Source organism: Mobula hypostoma, chromosome 6, assembly GCF_963921235.1.
Source record: "Mobula hypostoma chromosome 6, sMobHyp1.1, whole genome shotgun sequence".
Taxonomy (NCBI): Eukaryota; Metazoa; Chordata; class Chondrichthyes; order Myliobatiformes; family Myliobatidae; genus Mobula; species Mobula hypostoma.
Genome location: NC_086102.1, coordinates 147998354 through 148013866, shown reverse-complemented (window position 1 = coordinate 148013866; position 15513 = coordinate 147998354). Strand labels below are relative to the sequence as shown.

Genomic DNA, 15513 nt, shown 5'->3' with positions numbered 1-15513 from the left:
AGATCTTTTTGGATAGATCTGGGGGAGGTACTGGGAAAGATTCTGGGGATGGATTTCCCAACAAGAATTGTTTCTTCTGGGGAACTTAGCAGTTTTGAAAGTTAACCTCCCCAGGAATAAATCCAAATTTATTAAAATTGCATTGTCAGTGGCCAGGAAATGCATAGCGGTAACATGGAAATCTGATTCCCTCGTACACATTGGTCGTTGGAATAAAGAAATGCTAAGTTGTATATGCCTTGAGAAGATTACTTATACTCTTAGGAATGGATACACTATGTTCATTGAGATTTGGCAACCATATTTGGTTTACTTAAATGCCCAGATTGTTTAATTTATTTATTTTAATTTTTAAAAATTAATATATCCCTTATTATAAGCTAGTTTCTTTAATTTGTATTTTAAACTGACTCTGAGAGCTGGATGCCTACTCTTCTTTTTCTTTTTTTTTTCTCTTTTCTTTTTTCTTCTCTCCTTTCTTTCTGTCTTTTATTTTTTTTCTCCTTCCTTTTTTTCAAATGCGGGGAGATGGTGTTTCGGATAGGTGTTCTTTTTTTTGTCTCGGACTTATTAATGTATTTGAATTAATTTTTTTCAATATGTATTAACTGCTGTATTAATTGAGTCCTTATATTTCTTCTTTAAAAAATTAAATAAAATATTTTTAAAAAATGGTGAAGCCCGGCTAAAGACAAGCCTGCAGCATTCACAACCATGTGCAGCCAGTGTGCATGATCTATGAAACACTACAGCACAGAAACAGGCCTTTTGGCCCTTCTTGGCTGTGCCGAACCATTTTCTGCCTAGTCCCACTGACCTGCACATGGACCATATCCCTCCATACAGCTCCCATCCATGTATCTGTCCAAGTTATTCTTAAATATTAAAAAAGAACCCGCATTTATCACCTCATCTGGCAGCTCATTCCATAGTCCCACCACTCTCTGTGTGAAGAAGCCCCCACTAATGTTCCCTTTAAACTTTTCCCCCCTCACCCTTAACCCATGTCCTCTGGTTTTTTTCTCCCCTTGCCTCAGTGGAAAAAGCCTGCTTGCATTCACTCTATCTATACCTATCATAATTTTATATACCTCTATCAAATCTCCCCTCATTCTTCTACACTCCAGGGAATAAAGTCCTAACCTATTCAATCTTTCTCTGTAACTGAGTTTCTCAAGTCCAGGCAACAACCTTGTAAACCTTCTCTGCACTCTTTCAACCTTATTTATATCCTTCCTGTAATTTGGTGAACAAAACTGAACACAATACTCCAGATTCGGCCTCACCAATGCCTTATGCAACCTCATCATAACATTCCAGCTTTTATACTCAATACTTTGATTAATAAAGGCCAATGTACCAAAAGCTCTCTTTACAGCCCTATCTACCTGTGACGCCACTTTTAGGGAATTTTGTATCTGTACTCCCAGATCCCTCTGTTCTACTGCACTCCTTACCATTAACCCTGTATGTTCTACCTTGGTTTGTCCTTCCAACGTGCAATACCTCACACTTGTCTGTATTAAACTCCATCTGCCATTTTTCAGCCCATTTTTCCAGCTGGTCCAAGTCCCTCTGCAGGCTCTGAAAACCTTCCTCACTGTCTACTACACCTCCAATCTTCGTATCATCAGCAAATTTGCTGATCCATTTTACCACATTATCATCCAGATCATTGATATAGATGACAAATAACAATGGACCCAGCACTGATCCCTGTGGCACACCACTAGTCACAGGCCTCCACTCGGAGAAGCAATTCTCTACTACCACTCTTTGGCTTCTTCCATTGAGCCAATGTCTAATCCAATTTACCACCTCTCCATGTATACCTAGCGACTGAATTTTCCTAACTAACCTCCCATGCGGGACCTTGTCAAAGGCCTTACTGAAGTCCATGCAGACAATATCCACTGCCTTCCCTTCATCCACTTTCCTGGTAACCTCTTCGAAAAAATCCAGTAGATTGGTCAAACATGATCTACCACGCACAAAGCCATGTTGACTCTCCCTAATAAGTCCCTGTCTATCCAAATGCTTATAGATTCTGTCTCTTAGTACTCCCTCCAATAACTTACCTACTACCGACATTAAACTTACCAGCCTATAATTTCCCTGATTACTTTTCGATCCTGTTTTAAACAACGGAACAACATGAGCCACTCTCCAATCCTCCGGCACCTCACCTGTAGACAGCGACATTTTAAATATTTCTGCCAGGGCCCCTGCAATTTCAACACTAGTCTCCTTCAAGGTCCGAGGGAACACCCTGTCAGGTCCCGGGGATTTATCCACTTTAATTTTCCTCAAGACAGCAAGCACCTCCTCCTTTTCAATCTGTACAGTTTCCATGATCTCACTACTTGTTTCCCTTAATTCCATAGACTTCATGCCAGTTTCCTTAGTAAATAAAGACGCAAAAAACCTATTTAAGATCTCCCCCATTTCCTTTGGCTCCGCACATAGCCAACCACTCTGATCTTCAAGAGGACCAATTTTATCCCTTACAATCCTTTTGCTCTTAATATACCTGTAAAAGCTCCTTGGATTATCCTTCACTTTGACTGCCAAGGCAACCTCATGTCTTCTTTTAGCCCTCCTGGTTTCTTTCTCAAGTATTTTCTTGCACTTCTTGTACTCCTCAAGCACCTTATTTACTCCCTGTTTCCTGTACATGTCATACAACTCTCTCTTCTTCTTTATCAGAGTTGCAATATCCCTTGAGAACCAAGGTTCCTTATTCCTATTCACTTTGCCTTTAATCCTGACGGAAACATACAAACTCTGCACTCTCCAAATTTCTCCTTTGAAGGCTTCCCACCTACCGATCATATCTTTGCCAAAGAACAACCTGTCCCAATCCACGCTTTTTAGATCCTTTCTCATTTCTTCAAATTTGGCCTCCTTCCAGTTCAGAACCTCAACCCTAGGACCAGATCTATCCTTGTCCATGATCAAGTTGAAACTAATGGTGTTATGATCACTGGAACCAAAGTGCTCCCCTACACAGACTTCTGTCACTTGTCCTAACTCGTTTCCTAACAGAAGATCCAATATTGCATCCCCTCTAGTTGGTTCCTCTATATATTGATTTAGAAAACTTTCCTGAACACATTTTACAAACTCTAAACCATCTAGACCCCTAACAGTATGGGAGTCCCAATCAATATATGGAAAATTAAAATCCCCTACCACCACAGCGTTAGGTTTCCTGCAGTTGCCTGCTATCTCTCTGCAGGTTTGCTCTTCCAATTCTCGTTGACTATTGGGTGGTCTGTACTACAATCCCACTAATGTGGCCATACCTTTCCTGTTTCTCAGCTCCACCCATAAGGACTCAGTAGACAAGCCCTCTAATCTGTCCTGCCTGAGCACTGCTGTAATATTTTCCCTAACAAGCAATGCTACTCTCCCACCTTTCATTCCTCTGCCTCGATCACATCTGAAACATTGTAACCCTGGAATATTAAGCTGCCAGTCCTGCCCCTCCTGTAGCCAAGTTTCACTAATTGCTATAACGTCATAATTCCACGTGTCAATCCACGCCCTCAACTCATCCGCCTTCCCCGCAATACTCCTAGCATTGAAATATATACACCTCAGAAGATTTTTACCACCACTCACAACCTTTCTATTAGCGAATTTGCTTGAACTTTTCACATCATTTATTTTCACCCCAGCCACACTGTCAGCTCTGGCACTCTGGTTCCCATCCCCAAACTTCACCAACACTAAATGCAAATGTCAGCCAATTAAATTCACTCTTTTAGGTAACAAGAATGGTGAGCTGAAACTACAACTATGCATTCATCATTAGCAAGACCAAAGAATTGATAATGGACTTCAGGAAGGGAAAGTTGGGAGAACACATACCAGTTCTCATTAAGGGGTCTGCAGGGAAAAGGGTGAGCAGCTTCACATTCTTGAGTGTCAACATCTCAGGGGATCTATTCTGTGGCTAACTCACTGATGCAATCATAAAAACTCAGGTCTGGAGGACCTGAGTTATAAGGAAAGACTGAATAGGTTAGGACGCTATTCCTTGGAACATAGAAGATTGAGAGGAGAGGTATAGATAGGGTAAATACAAGCAGGTTTTTTTCCACTGAGGATTTGTGGAACTATAACTGGAGTTCATGGGTTATGGGTGAAAGGTGAAAAGTTTAAGGGGAACATAAGGGGAAACCTCTTCATTCAGAGGGTCATGAGAGTGTGGAACGAGCTGTCAGCACTAGTGGTGCATGCAAACTCAATTTCAATGTTTAAGAGAAGTTAGGATAGGTACATGAATGGTAAGCGTATGGAGGTCTATGGACCTGGTGCAGGTCAATGGGAGAACGCAGTTTAAATGGTTTGGAACATAAGTGCCTGTTTCTATGCTGTAATTTTCTATGCCTATGGCTCAAAAGCATGCCAACATGCTCTGCTTCGTTAAGAATTAGAGGGGATTCGGAAAGCTGCTATAGATATATATTCTGACTGGCTGCACCACAGCCTGGCATGGAGACTCCAATGCACAAGTTTACAAGAGGCTGCAGAGTGTTTTAGACTCAGTTATCATTTAAGACCCTCACCATCTGAGCCATCTTTTAACTACCATCAGAGAGGAAGTATAGGAGCCTAAACATCCATACTCAGTGATTCAGAAACAGCCTCTTTACCTCCTCCATCAGATCTTGAACAATCCATGAACACTGCCTCTTTATTCCTTTTTTGCACTTTATTTTTGTAATTTATAATAATTTTATTTCTTTGTACTGTACTGCAAACAACAAATTTCACATCTAATTTTGATGCATATTATTTTTCAAAAAACTTCAATTTGTAAAATATGATTTTCTTTCACAAACTATATTGATTTTACCTTGAATTTTGTTGGTGCCTTGCTATAATGTCTCTAATAATACCAAATAAAATGTTAGCCTTTTCGGCCCAAGAAAGCTGGAGTTTCTTGAACTGGCCTGAATCCCTAACACCATCTCAAACTATATTTCTTGTTCTCTGTTCTCTTTTCTTGTTCTCTCTTTCTCAACTTCCACTAGTGTTACGTTTATTTTAACCGAGAAAGGTCGGTGACACTGGAAAGACAGGTGACCTCCAGGAAAGACTGGCACAAGCACACAAGGCTAGCAACCCTGTGTGCAGCACTTGCAAGAGGGCACCATACAAGCTACGGGTGAACTAAATACGAAATACCCCAGGAGCCTCCTTGTGGGTGCAGTGGGAGGATGAGAGACTCCATAGGACGGACATAACAGCAATGACCAAGACTGGAAATATGATAATGAGACGGCTCAAGCAAACAACACTGACCAGAGAGGCATTCATTGCAAAGTGCCATTGCAGCAAAATCCAGTCTGCAAAAACATCAAAGGCCTCAAGTTACACCAAAGCAAGTCCAGCTGTGGAATGAAGGCAACTCAAGTGCAACATACAGACAACAATGTTTCCTCCTAGATAGGTACATGGAGCTTAGAAAAATAGAGGGCTATAGGTAAGCCTAGGTAGTTCTAAGGTAAGGACATGTTTGGCACAGCTTTGTGGGCCAAAGGGCCTGTATTGTGCTGTAGGTTTTCTATGTTTCTAACATCCGGTGAGATGATGGAGAACTCCAGCCAGAGAGCACCCCACAGAGCTGAAGATCTCTCCACACCTGAGCTGCCCCAGTGCCAAAGAAGAGACCAAGTGAGTGCCCCCTACGACAGCCTAATCCATTCATCGAGGAAAGATGGCCTAGATCATCAGACAATGTATCATGGAAGCAGTTCAGTCATGATCTGGATGCATCTTGGAAGCTACATTGGCAGGACCAAGTCTACAGGAAAACCGACTCCCTCACAGCCATTGTGTTCAACTTTGCAAAAGAATGATTCGGCCCAATAGAGAAGAAAGAGGATCTTAAACCATCATGACAACCAAACAGGAGGGAAAGGGAGATTCGCCACCTGAGAAACGAGATAAAGACTTTGAACAAACAATTCAAATACAGTTCACCTGACAAAAATGGCGTCAAAGATCTAACCAAAAGATTTGGACCAAAGGCTCTATTCCAACAAGCTGGGAAATGGCTGAAGGATGCTTTGTTTCCAAGGAAGAAGATTCCTCCACAATCACCCAGCTTAGGACAATCTCCTTCCTTAGCATATCGTGCAAAATATTCTTCTCAGTGCTTGCGAGAAGACTGGCTTCTTACTTAATGGAGAAACAGTATACTAACACATCCATCCAGAATCCCAGGTTTTTCTGGGCGCTTTGAACACACCTCAATAATCAGTCAATTGATCTGCGAGGCCAGGCGGAAGAAAGGCAACCTAACACTCATCTGGTTAGCCCTAGTCAACACCTACGGATAAATTCCACACTTCCTCATCTATATTGGCCTGGAACATTACCATAACTTACCAGTAACACAAGACATGTTCACCAGCTACCTAGGAGGATTTAAGCTATGCTTCACTTCATCTCACTTCACAACCAGCTGGCAAGACCTCTGAAAAGGGACTCCAACCAGCTGTGCAATCTCCCCCATCTTGTTTGTCATGGGTATGAACCTCCTTATGTTAACAGTAGCAGACATAACCCAAAGCCCAGTGTTGGAACCCAGCATCCAACAACTTGAAATACAGGGGTTCATGGATGATATCACAGTAACTACTGTAACACATGTCCAAGCAAGAGGGTATTGGAAACCCTGGACAACATAGCTACCTGTGCTAGAATGACCTTCAACGGCAGGAAGTCCAGATGTATGGTGTTGAAAAAAGGCAAGGTTACTAGCAAGTTCAGTCTTCAAGTACAGGGAGAAGTCATTCCATCCATAGAGGACAATCCAGCAAAGTGTCTTGGAAAGTGGATTATTGCAGCAGTGATGGACAGCGCCAACATCACCAACCCTGTAAAGCAGACTGAATAGTGGCTGAAGATCGACAAAACCAAACTCCCTGGTAAACTTAAAGCTTGGCTCTACCAACAGGGTCTTCTACCAAGACTGCTCTGGCTTTTCACGGTGTACGAGTTCCCAATGACCACTGTGGAAGGCATCGGGAGGAAAGTCAACAAGCACCTGCAGAGGTGGCTAGGGATCCCCCCTCCCCACGTTTTTCTTCAGTGGAGCTCTACATAAGATCAGACCAGCTACAGCTTCCGTTGTCATCGGTAGCAGAGGAGTTTAAGACGGCAAAGTGTAGAGTTGCGTTAACTCTGAGAGGCTCCGATGACAAGGTAATAAACCAAGCAGGAGTCACAACAAGACCGGGATAAAAGTGAGCCACCAACTCGGCCACAGACCAGGCAGTGAACCCCTGTAATTGACAGACATCATTAACATCCCATGCCTGGGCCAGCAAGGACTTGGCTCTGCATACTTCCAACGATGGGGGAGTGCAAGTGCAAGGGATGGGATAGGCGTGACATAGTCCAGGCAGAGGTATGGAACTGCAAGGATCAAAGGAGGGTTTCGAAGGCAGTGGAGTTGGGGTCACAGGGTGTCTGGACAAAATGGGATCTTCCCAAGCACAAGATCACTTGGGCAGAGCTTTGGAGACTGGAGCCCTTCCATAGTTCTTTCCTCCTACAGTCCATGTATGACACTGTCCCTACACCATCATAGCTGCACACATGGACTCAGAGAGGACCCTAACTGTAAGCTTTGTGGTCAGCGGGGTTCAATACACCCTACCGTCAGGATGCAAAACAGCTTTAACACAGGGACAACATAGGTAACACCACAACAGGTCCTGCCATCCCTTGCTGACACACTGGAGCGGGAGAGGTGTAAAAAGAGACTAGCTGGCAGAGAGGCAAACAGAGCAGTCATTTAATCAAAGAGGCCTAAATCCAGTCTGCTGCAAACTGTCAAATCATGGGAGATAGGGGTCGATGTGAGGAGGAAGCTGCAGTTCACAGAGGTAGTGCAAATTACACTTCAACCAGACATTGTACTGTGGTCCACCAAAGACGAGAAGATCATCCTGATGGAGCTCACAGTACCCTGGGAGGAAGAATGCAAGGAGGCTCACGAGAGGAAGGCCCTGATGTACCAGTCCTTAGTCCAGGAGTGCAGGGACAAAAGATGACAGACATGGCTATTCCCCGTGGAGATCGGCTATAGAGGGTTCCTGATAAGGCCGGCATGGAGGTTGCTGTCTATACTGGGCCTTGATGAAAAGAGTAAGAACCAAGCAGCATGCAAGATGGGGGAGGAAGCTTCTTGCTGGATATGGAGCAAGCAAGAGGAGTTGAGCTGGAAGTCAAAAGCAGATGGGCAGTGACTTGGCCACTACTGCTGATCTGCCCACCAGACAGTGCAGTGGTTAGCGGTCGAAACAATGGTGTAGAAAGGTTGGGCACCACCTGACGATATCTGCTCCTGACCAAAGGCTACGGTTACCTCATCAGGTAACTGAAGAGAGCACCCGGTGTATGACGCAAGCGAGTGTATAATTTATGTTAAGTTTATGCTAATTTATGTTTGTAATGCACTGTGATGCTGCAGCTGCAAAAAGCCAATTTTCATACTATTTAAACCATGTGTATGTATGATGTATGCCTATGACAATAAATTTGAACGAACAAAAAGTGGTATAACTCATGCTACGGTTGCAAAAGTGAATGGGCCCTAAAGGAGCATATAAAAAAAGGTCTTGGCCCAATACATCAACTGTACATTTTTCCATAGATGCTGCCTGGCCTGCTGAGTTCCTCTAGCACTTTGTGTATGTTGCTCGGATTTCCAGCATCTGCAGATTCTCTTGTTTGGTATTCTTTAAAAAATTCCTAAATGGTCTAATGTTCAAAAGATTAAAATGACAAATTATATTGCCATTATGTCAAAGGGCAACCTAATTGACATAATTAACTTCATAGAATTTAGTATGGTAGGTGGAACCCATTTCTTCCAATGAAAGATATAAAATAAAAGATCATAGCAACTTTAAATCTTGTCACTCAGGTGGTATTTCTTCACTTCTTCACACAGAGTGTGAATTACTCTTCCTTTCCAAAAGTTTTTGTAGGTATGTCAATTAAAAATTTCAAAACCAAGACAGATCATTGTTAGGTAGGTAATGGTACTTGGGAACAATTTTAAGTAGAATTGGGATATATTCAACGAGGATTTTGTAAATAAATGATACTGATTTGAGTGGCTAACTGGCTTACCATATTGAAACAATAAATTATTTCCAGAAGCAAACATATTTTCAATTTTCATATTTATCAGCATAACTTTCATTTGACCAGCAAGGCCACTAATTTTACTGAAATTTAATCAACAATATTCAGAACTTGTTCTATTTAAAAAAAAGAATTCACCTCATGAACCCAAAGGCGCTTAATTGCAGCTGGAGTTCCTGCTGTCTGAGGACTGGAAAGGCACACCCCTTGAATAACACGGGAGAAATCCCGCAGATTAAAGAGATAGTGAGACTTGGCTGGAGTTGGCAGGAGATTCTTCATTGCTTCTTTGTAAACGTACAAAGTGGCACGAATGACCTGCTTAGTCAGAGATTCAAATTCAGGTGGGAAAGTAAACCTAATAAAGACAGATGCAAAATAGGTATATAATTAAACTGCTGTTATTGACCAGCTCCTCTTCAATACTATAATTCCAAGCAACTCATTTCCAAACTCCTAGATATGGAACTCAATACCTCCTTTTATAAATGGATCCTTGGATTCCTGAGCAACAGACTGCAATCAGTAAGGACAGGCAGCTATACTTCTGTCACAATTATTTTAAACACGGGTGCTCTATAAGGCTGCATCCTTAGACCCTAATTATACATTCATTTTATTCATTACACTGGACAACAAAGACTTTGCTTCCTGAATAGCTTTAGGTGTATCTTATGAATCTTGGGCTACTGATCATGAAAATCACCATGAAATTTCCCTATCACGCACCATTTTTTAAATCAATTATGTTTATTATTTTAATTCATAATTCAAGTCAATTAAACTGTTGCCTACAATGTAAGATGGAGAGTTTCCTATCTTGTCCAGGCATGCTTGGGTGGCGTGGCTGCTGCATGGCAGGACAGGTTTTAGTAATAATTATTGGGTTCAGGACTGTAAGAATGGAATTTGCTATCACCAGGCACAAAAATTTCTATGAAGGATTTTGATATTTGAAACAGATGCTTCCCAGAATAACTCATGCCAAGATTAAGGAAAAACATTGTTGTTGGTCCACAAATCAAACAGGTCATCAATGACAGGCAATTTGAAGAATTTCTAGTGGGACCAGAGAAAATCACATGGAAGGCTTTCAAGGAAGTGTTGAAATTTTTCTCGACATCTACAGAGCACCAATCTACACGCAGCTGGTTGAAAGCATGCTTCAAGCATATAAAACCATGAAATGCAACATGCCACTAAAGATTCATTTTCTGCATCCATTTAGACTTCTTCCCTGCAAATCTTGGCGCTGTTAGTGACGAGCATGGTGAAAGGTTTCACCAGGACATTGTGGTCATGGAGAAAAGATACCAGGGCAACTGAAATCCATCAATGCTGGCGAATTATTTTTGGACACTTAAGCGAGAAGCCTCAGACACTGAGTACAAATGAAAATCATTAACAAAATATTTTTAACTTAGTTGAACTATTGCAAAGCATCAGCACCATTATGCAATTAAACACATTATATTCAATAAAAGTTAATTTGTTGTTTCCTCAAATTCCTACGTGATACAAGTGGTCTGAAATTATATTTGTGTTCATCTTCAAGCAGTCTATCATAAACAAAACAAAATTCTGAAGAAGCAACACTTTTGAAAAAATTTGTTGTCCACTGTTATGTAACTCCTGATCTAACTCCCTCTACAAGTTTGCGGATGATATCACTGAAGTGGCCGACATCCCAAATACCAATAAGTCAGAGTTACAGAGAGGACATAAGGAGTCTAATGACATGACAGCAGGAATGAGAGCAGTGCACATGATCTTGTATATATCAATGGTTCTGATTGAGAGCTTTAAATTGCTGGAAGTGAACATCACGAATAGCCTGTCCTGACCCAACCAAGTTGATGCCATGGGCAAGAAAGCTCCCCAGCACTTCAACTTCCTCAGGAGGCTAAAGAAATTTGGTATGTCAGCTTTGACCCTAACAAATTTTTAATCACAGCCCCATAGAAAGTATCCTATCTGGTTGCATCATGGCTTGGTATGAAAATAGTTCTGCCTGTGACCACGAGGAATACACAGTTATGGACAAATCACATCACGGAAACCAGCATCCCCCACAACGTAATTTGTCTACATTTTCTACAGCCTTGGTAAAGCAGCCAGCATAATCAAGACCCCCCACCTACCCTGGACATTCTCCCTTCTGCCCCTTTCTATCAAGCAGAAGATACAAAAGTCTGAAAGTTCATACTACCGGGTTCAAGGACAGCTTCTATCCTGCCATTATAAGATTAATAAACGGCTCCCTAGTAGGATAAGATGGACTCTTGATCTCCAATTTATCTCATTAGGACCATGCACTGCATTTTCTCTGTAACTGTGTCACTTTATTCTGCACTCTGTTATTGTTTTACCTTGCACAACCTCAATGCACTGTTGTAATGTTCAGTCTGTATGCAACACAAGCATTTCACAGCACCTCGGTATATGTGAGAATAATTAGCCAACTTACTAGTTTATTTATTAATTATTAGATATAATTAACATATACCTTAAAAATTTCAAAGAATAACTTTTTCCATGGAAGAACATATTAGAAATATGTGGAATGATTGTCATATTATTTTCTTGGCCTTCACAGACATCTGAGGCACTGAATTCCATAGATTCTCCACCTTCTCACTGAAGAAATTCCTCCTCATCTCTAAAGAGAAGTCCTTCTACTCTGAGGCTATGCCCTCTGGTCTTAAACTCTCCCATAATTGAAATATTCTCTACATGTTTACTCTGTTCAGGCCTTTCAACAGTCAGGAGGCTCCAATGCGATCTCCTATCTACATTCTATGTAGATTAAGATAGTTATTTAAAAGTGATTGAAATATTGGGCAGTTCATTTCAAGATTTAAGCCTTAAAATAGCATAATATACCTTATATGAAACTGCCAGTTAAGGATCCGAGAGAAAATGACATACATAGTCTTGTCATCAAACTCGTTAATAGTCACGGTGTTAAAGTGCCTCATGAATCGTGGTGTAATTGGGTTTCGACCACCACCTAAGAAGAAAATCATTTAATTAATACCACTGAACAATTCATACTAAAATAAAAAAGGTGATAACTTAGACTACTTTTCTGGGATTTTGATGAATGCCCCTTTTCACTTGATACGATGTTTTCCAGAAGATGATTTTCTTATCCACAAACAGACATGGTTTGACAGTTCAGAATCAGAATCCGGTTTATTATCACCAGTGTGTGACGTGAAATTTGTTAACTGCAGCAGCAGTTCAATGCAATACATAATTTAGCAGAGAGAGAGAAAAAAATAATAATGAATAAAATAAAACATAATAAATAAATCAATTACATATATTGAATAGATTTTTTAAAACGTGCAAAAACAGAAATACTGTATATTAAAAAAAGTGAGGGAGTGTCCAAACCTTCAATGTCCATTTAGGAATCAGATGGCAGAGGGGAAAGAAGCTGTTCCTGAATCGCTGAATGTGTGCCTTCAGGCTTCTGTATCTCCTTCCTGATGGTAACAGTGAGAAAAGGGCATGCCCTGGGTGCTGGAGGTCCTTAATAATGGACTCTGCCTTTCCGAGACACCGCTCCCTAAAGATGTCCTGGGTACTTTGTAGGCTAGTGCCCAAGATGGAGCTGACTAGATTTACAACCTTTTGCAGCTTCTTTTGGTCCTGTGCAGTAGCCCCTCCATACCAGACAGTGATGCAGTCTGTCAGAATGCTCTCTATGGTACAACTATAGAACTTTTTGAGTGTATTAGTTGACATGCCAAATCTCTTCAAACTCCTCATAAAGTATAGCCACTGTTTTGTCTTCTTTATGACTACATCGATATGTTGGGACCAAGTTAGATCCTCAGAGATCTTGACAGCCAGGAACTTGAAGCTGCTCACTCTCTCCACTTCTGATCCCTCTCTGAGGATTGGTGTATGCTCCTTCGACTTACCCTTCCTAAAGTCCATAATCAGCTCTTTCATCTTACTGATGTTGAGTGCCAGTTCTGTGCAAACCTGGCGAACTAATGGTTTGTGGAATGGAAGCAAGCCCAACTGTAACACAAAAGGGTGACAAGAGGATCGCAGCATATGGGCTCTCTTACACTTGGATTTTGTTCAGGATAATACTACGATCTTATTAAGTCAACTGCAGAGCACCACTCATCATCCAGATACTGTACTTTAATCCATCTGTCTTCTTTACATTACAATCAGTCCAGGTACCTTTGACATTCATTTTCCCCTTAAGTGCAGGAGTAAGCCTCTCCCTCACAATCACCAACGAAAAATGCTTCCCAGACATCATGAAATATCAAAGCATCAGGTTAAATATAGTCAAGGGAGGTCGGTAGCTACCAACTTCTAATCATTATGTGATGAACTGGTAATTCACCATTTTGGCCATTATTTGAAAGAGGTGCTCAGGGTAACAAGGCCACAGACTGGATAGATGACTCTAAAATTCATCACCTAGAGAGATTCAGCAGCACCAGCACCAGAACTAACTAAGCAGAACAAATACTAACCTGCAGAACATAGTTGCCATACTAGACTTGATGCTCTGTGAGTGGAAAATAGAAAGTTCCCCCTTGCTCAAAAAAAGTATGTAGACATAACTGAGCCCAATGATGATAAAGTTGTAAAAACAATAAATTACAGTCACCTAGACAAATGTAGATTAATTAGAAACTGGTATCATTGATTTGTTTAAAATAAACTTGTTAAACTTACTTTATAAAGAACTTATAAGAAATAGTGGGTTAATGTAGTTTATATGAATCTGTGAAAGTCTGATTAAATGACAAAATAAGTCTGTCATTAAGACTGAAGACCGCAGAATGAAGAGAGATGCAACAAAAATTAGTCAGTAACAAAAGAGAGTAAATAACATCTCTTTTGACCAGTAGTGAGATGTACAATGAAATTCCTCAGAGGCTGGTAAAGGTTGTGTACCCCTTAGCTGAAAATCTAAAATGTGGAAACCTCTGAAATACAAATTTTTTTGAGCACTGATATGACTTCACAAATGGAAAATTCCACAATGCACTGGGAAGATTCCCGTGTGATACATAGGTCTCTGCACACCACAGACAGTCCTCAGAAATGACCTCACACATGTAATGAACAGAAGTTAATGAAAAATAGAAAAATACTGCATAAAAATAAAGATCTCAATCGTGTATTGAAAGAATATATTCATCAGTGTTTTGAGTGAACTATGCTGCTTAACAGTCTGCTGATCACGAAAGTAGCAAAGATCAATCATGACAAACTGAAAATTGAAGGTAATTGTAAATATTCAGCAAGTTGGTTGCAGAAGTTTAAGGAAAGCACAGCATTAAACTCGCAAATATTTGTGCTGATAATGCATTTGCTGATCATGAACCAGCGGAGAAACTCATTGATGAGTTTGTGAAGATTGTTGCCGATGAACAAGTCTACAGTGCTGATTGTTTTTAAACTTTATATAAAACCACTAAAAACAGCACAATACAAATCTTTTAATCAAAACGCAGGTGGAGACTGAAAGCCCACCTTTGTTATTTGTTGTTCAGCAGCTGATTCAGGTATTCTCCCAAGGCTGATGTGCTGTTTTTGTTACCTTGTACACATTATATAGTCATTATATCAGTGGTATGTAATAATTTTTACTGTAAGTACATGTGTATGTTGAAGAAGCGTAAGACAAAGACTGCTTATCAGAAGCATACAGTCAGAAATGATGGCAATTCTAAGCTATATCTCATTATATATTTCAAAATCGCAAAAAAATCCGAAATCCGAAACACTTCTGGTTCCAAGCATTTCGGATAAGGAGTACTCAACCTGTACTATGGAACTGTTTTTTCTTAATGAACATTAACAACTTGGAACCAGATGTACAGGGCATAACTTCTATACTGCACATGACTTAAAACCCGGCGGTATCATGAACTTCATAATAATAGACAGGTCAGTGGAATGGGCAAATAGGTGATAGAGTTAAATGTTATCATTTGGTATGAAGAATGGAGAAGAATAATATAAACCAGAGAATCAATTCTGAAGGGGATAGAAGGACAGAAGGATCTGATGACATATGTGCAATGCTCAGTGAAAGATACAGGGAAAATAGAGAAATGGTTATAAAAGTATCTAGGATCCATGAATGATAATACAGGTAAATTGGTTTACATGCACAGAGGTACAGTGAAAAACCTATTTTGCAAACTGACTGTACAGAAAACTTCATAATAATAGTGCATCGAGTTAATACAAGGGAAAACAATAACAGAATGAAGAATATGTGTTACCGTTACAGAGAAGGTTTAATTCAGCCAGACAATAACATGTAAAATGCCATAGTGAGGTAGGGTC

General features: G+C 40.5%; 1 protein-coding gene across 1 annotated transcript in view; it reads right to left on the bottom strand.

Moving 5' to 3' along the window:
* Positions 1–15513, bottom strand: part of dnah7 (dynein, axonemal, heavy chain 7) — a 288894-nt gene that overhangs the window by 119751 nt on the left and 153630 nt on the right. The window contains exons 38-39 of the mRNA XM_063051959.1: positions 12058–12184; positions 9313–9532 (exon numbers count right to left, since the gene is read on the bottom strand). Of these exons, the coding sequence (XP_062908029.1) occupies positions 9313–9532; positions 12058–12184 (347 nt within the window). The remainder of the gene's footprint in view (positions 1–9312; positions 9533–12057; positions 12185–15513) is intronic.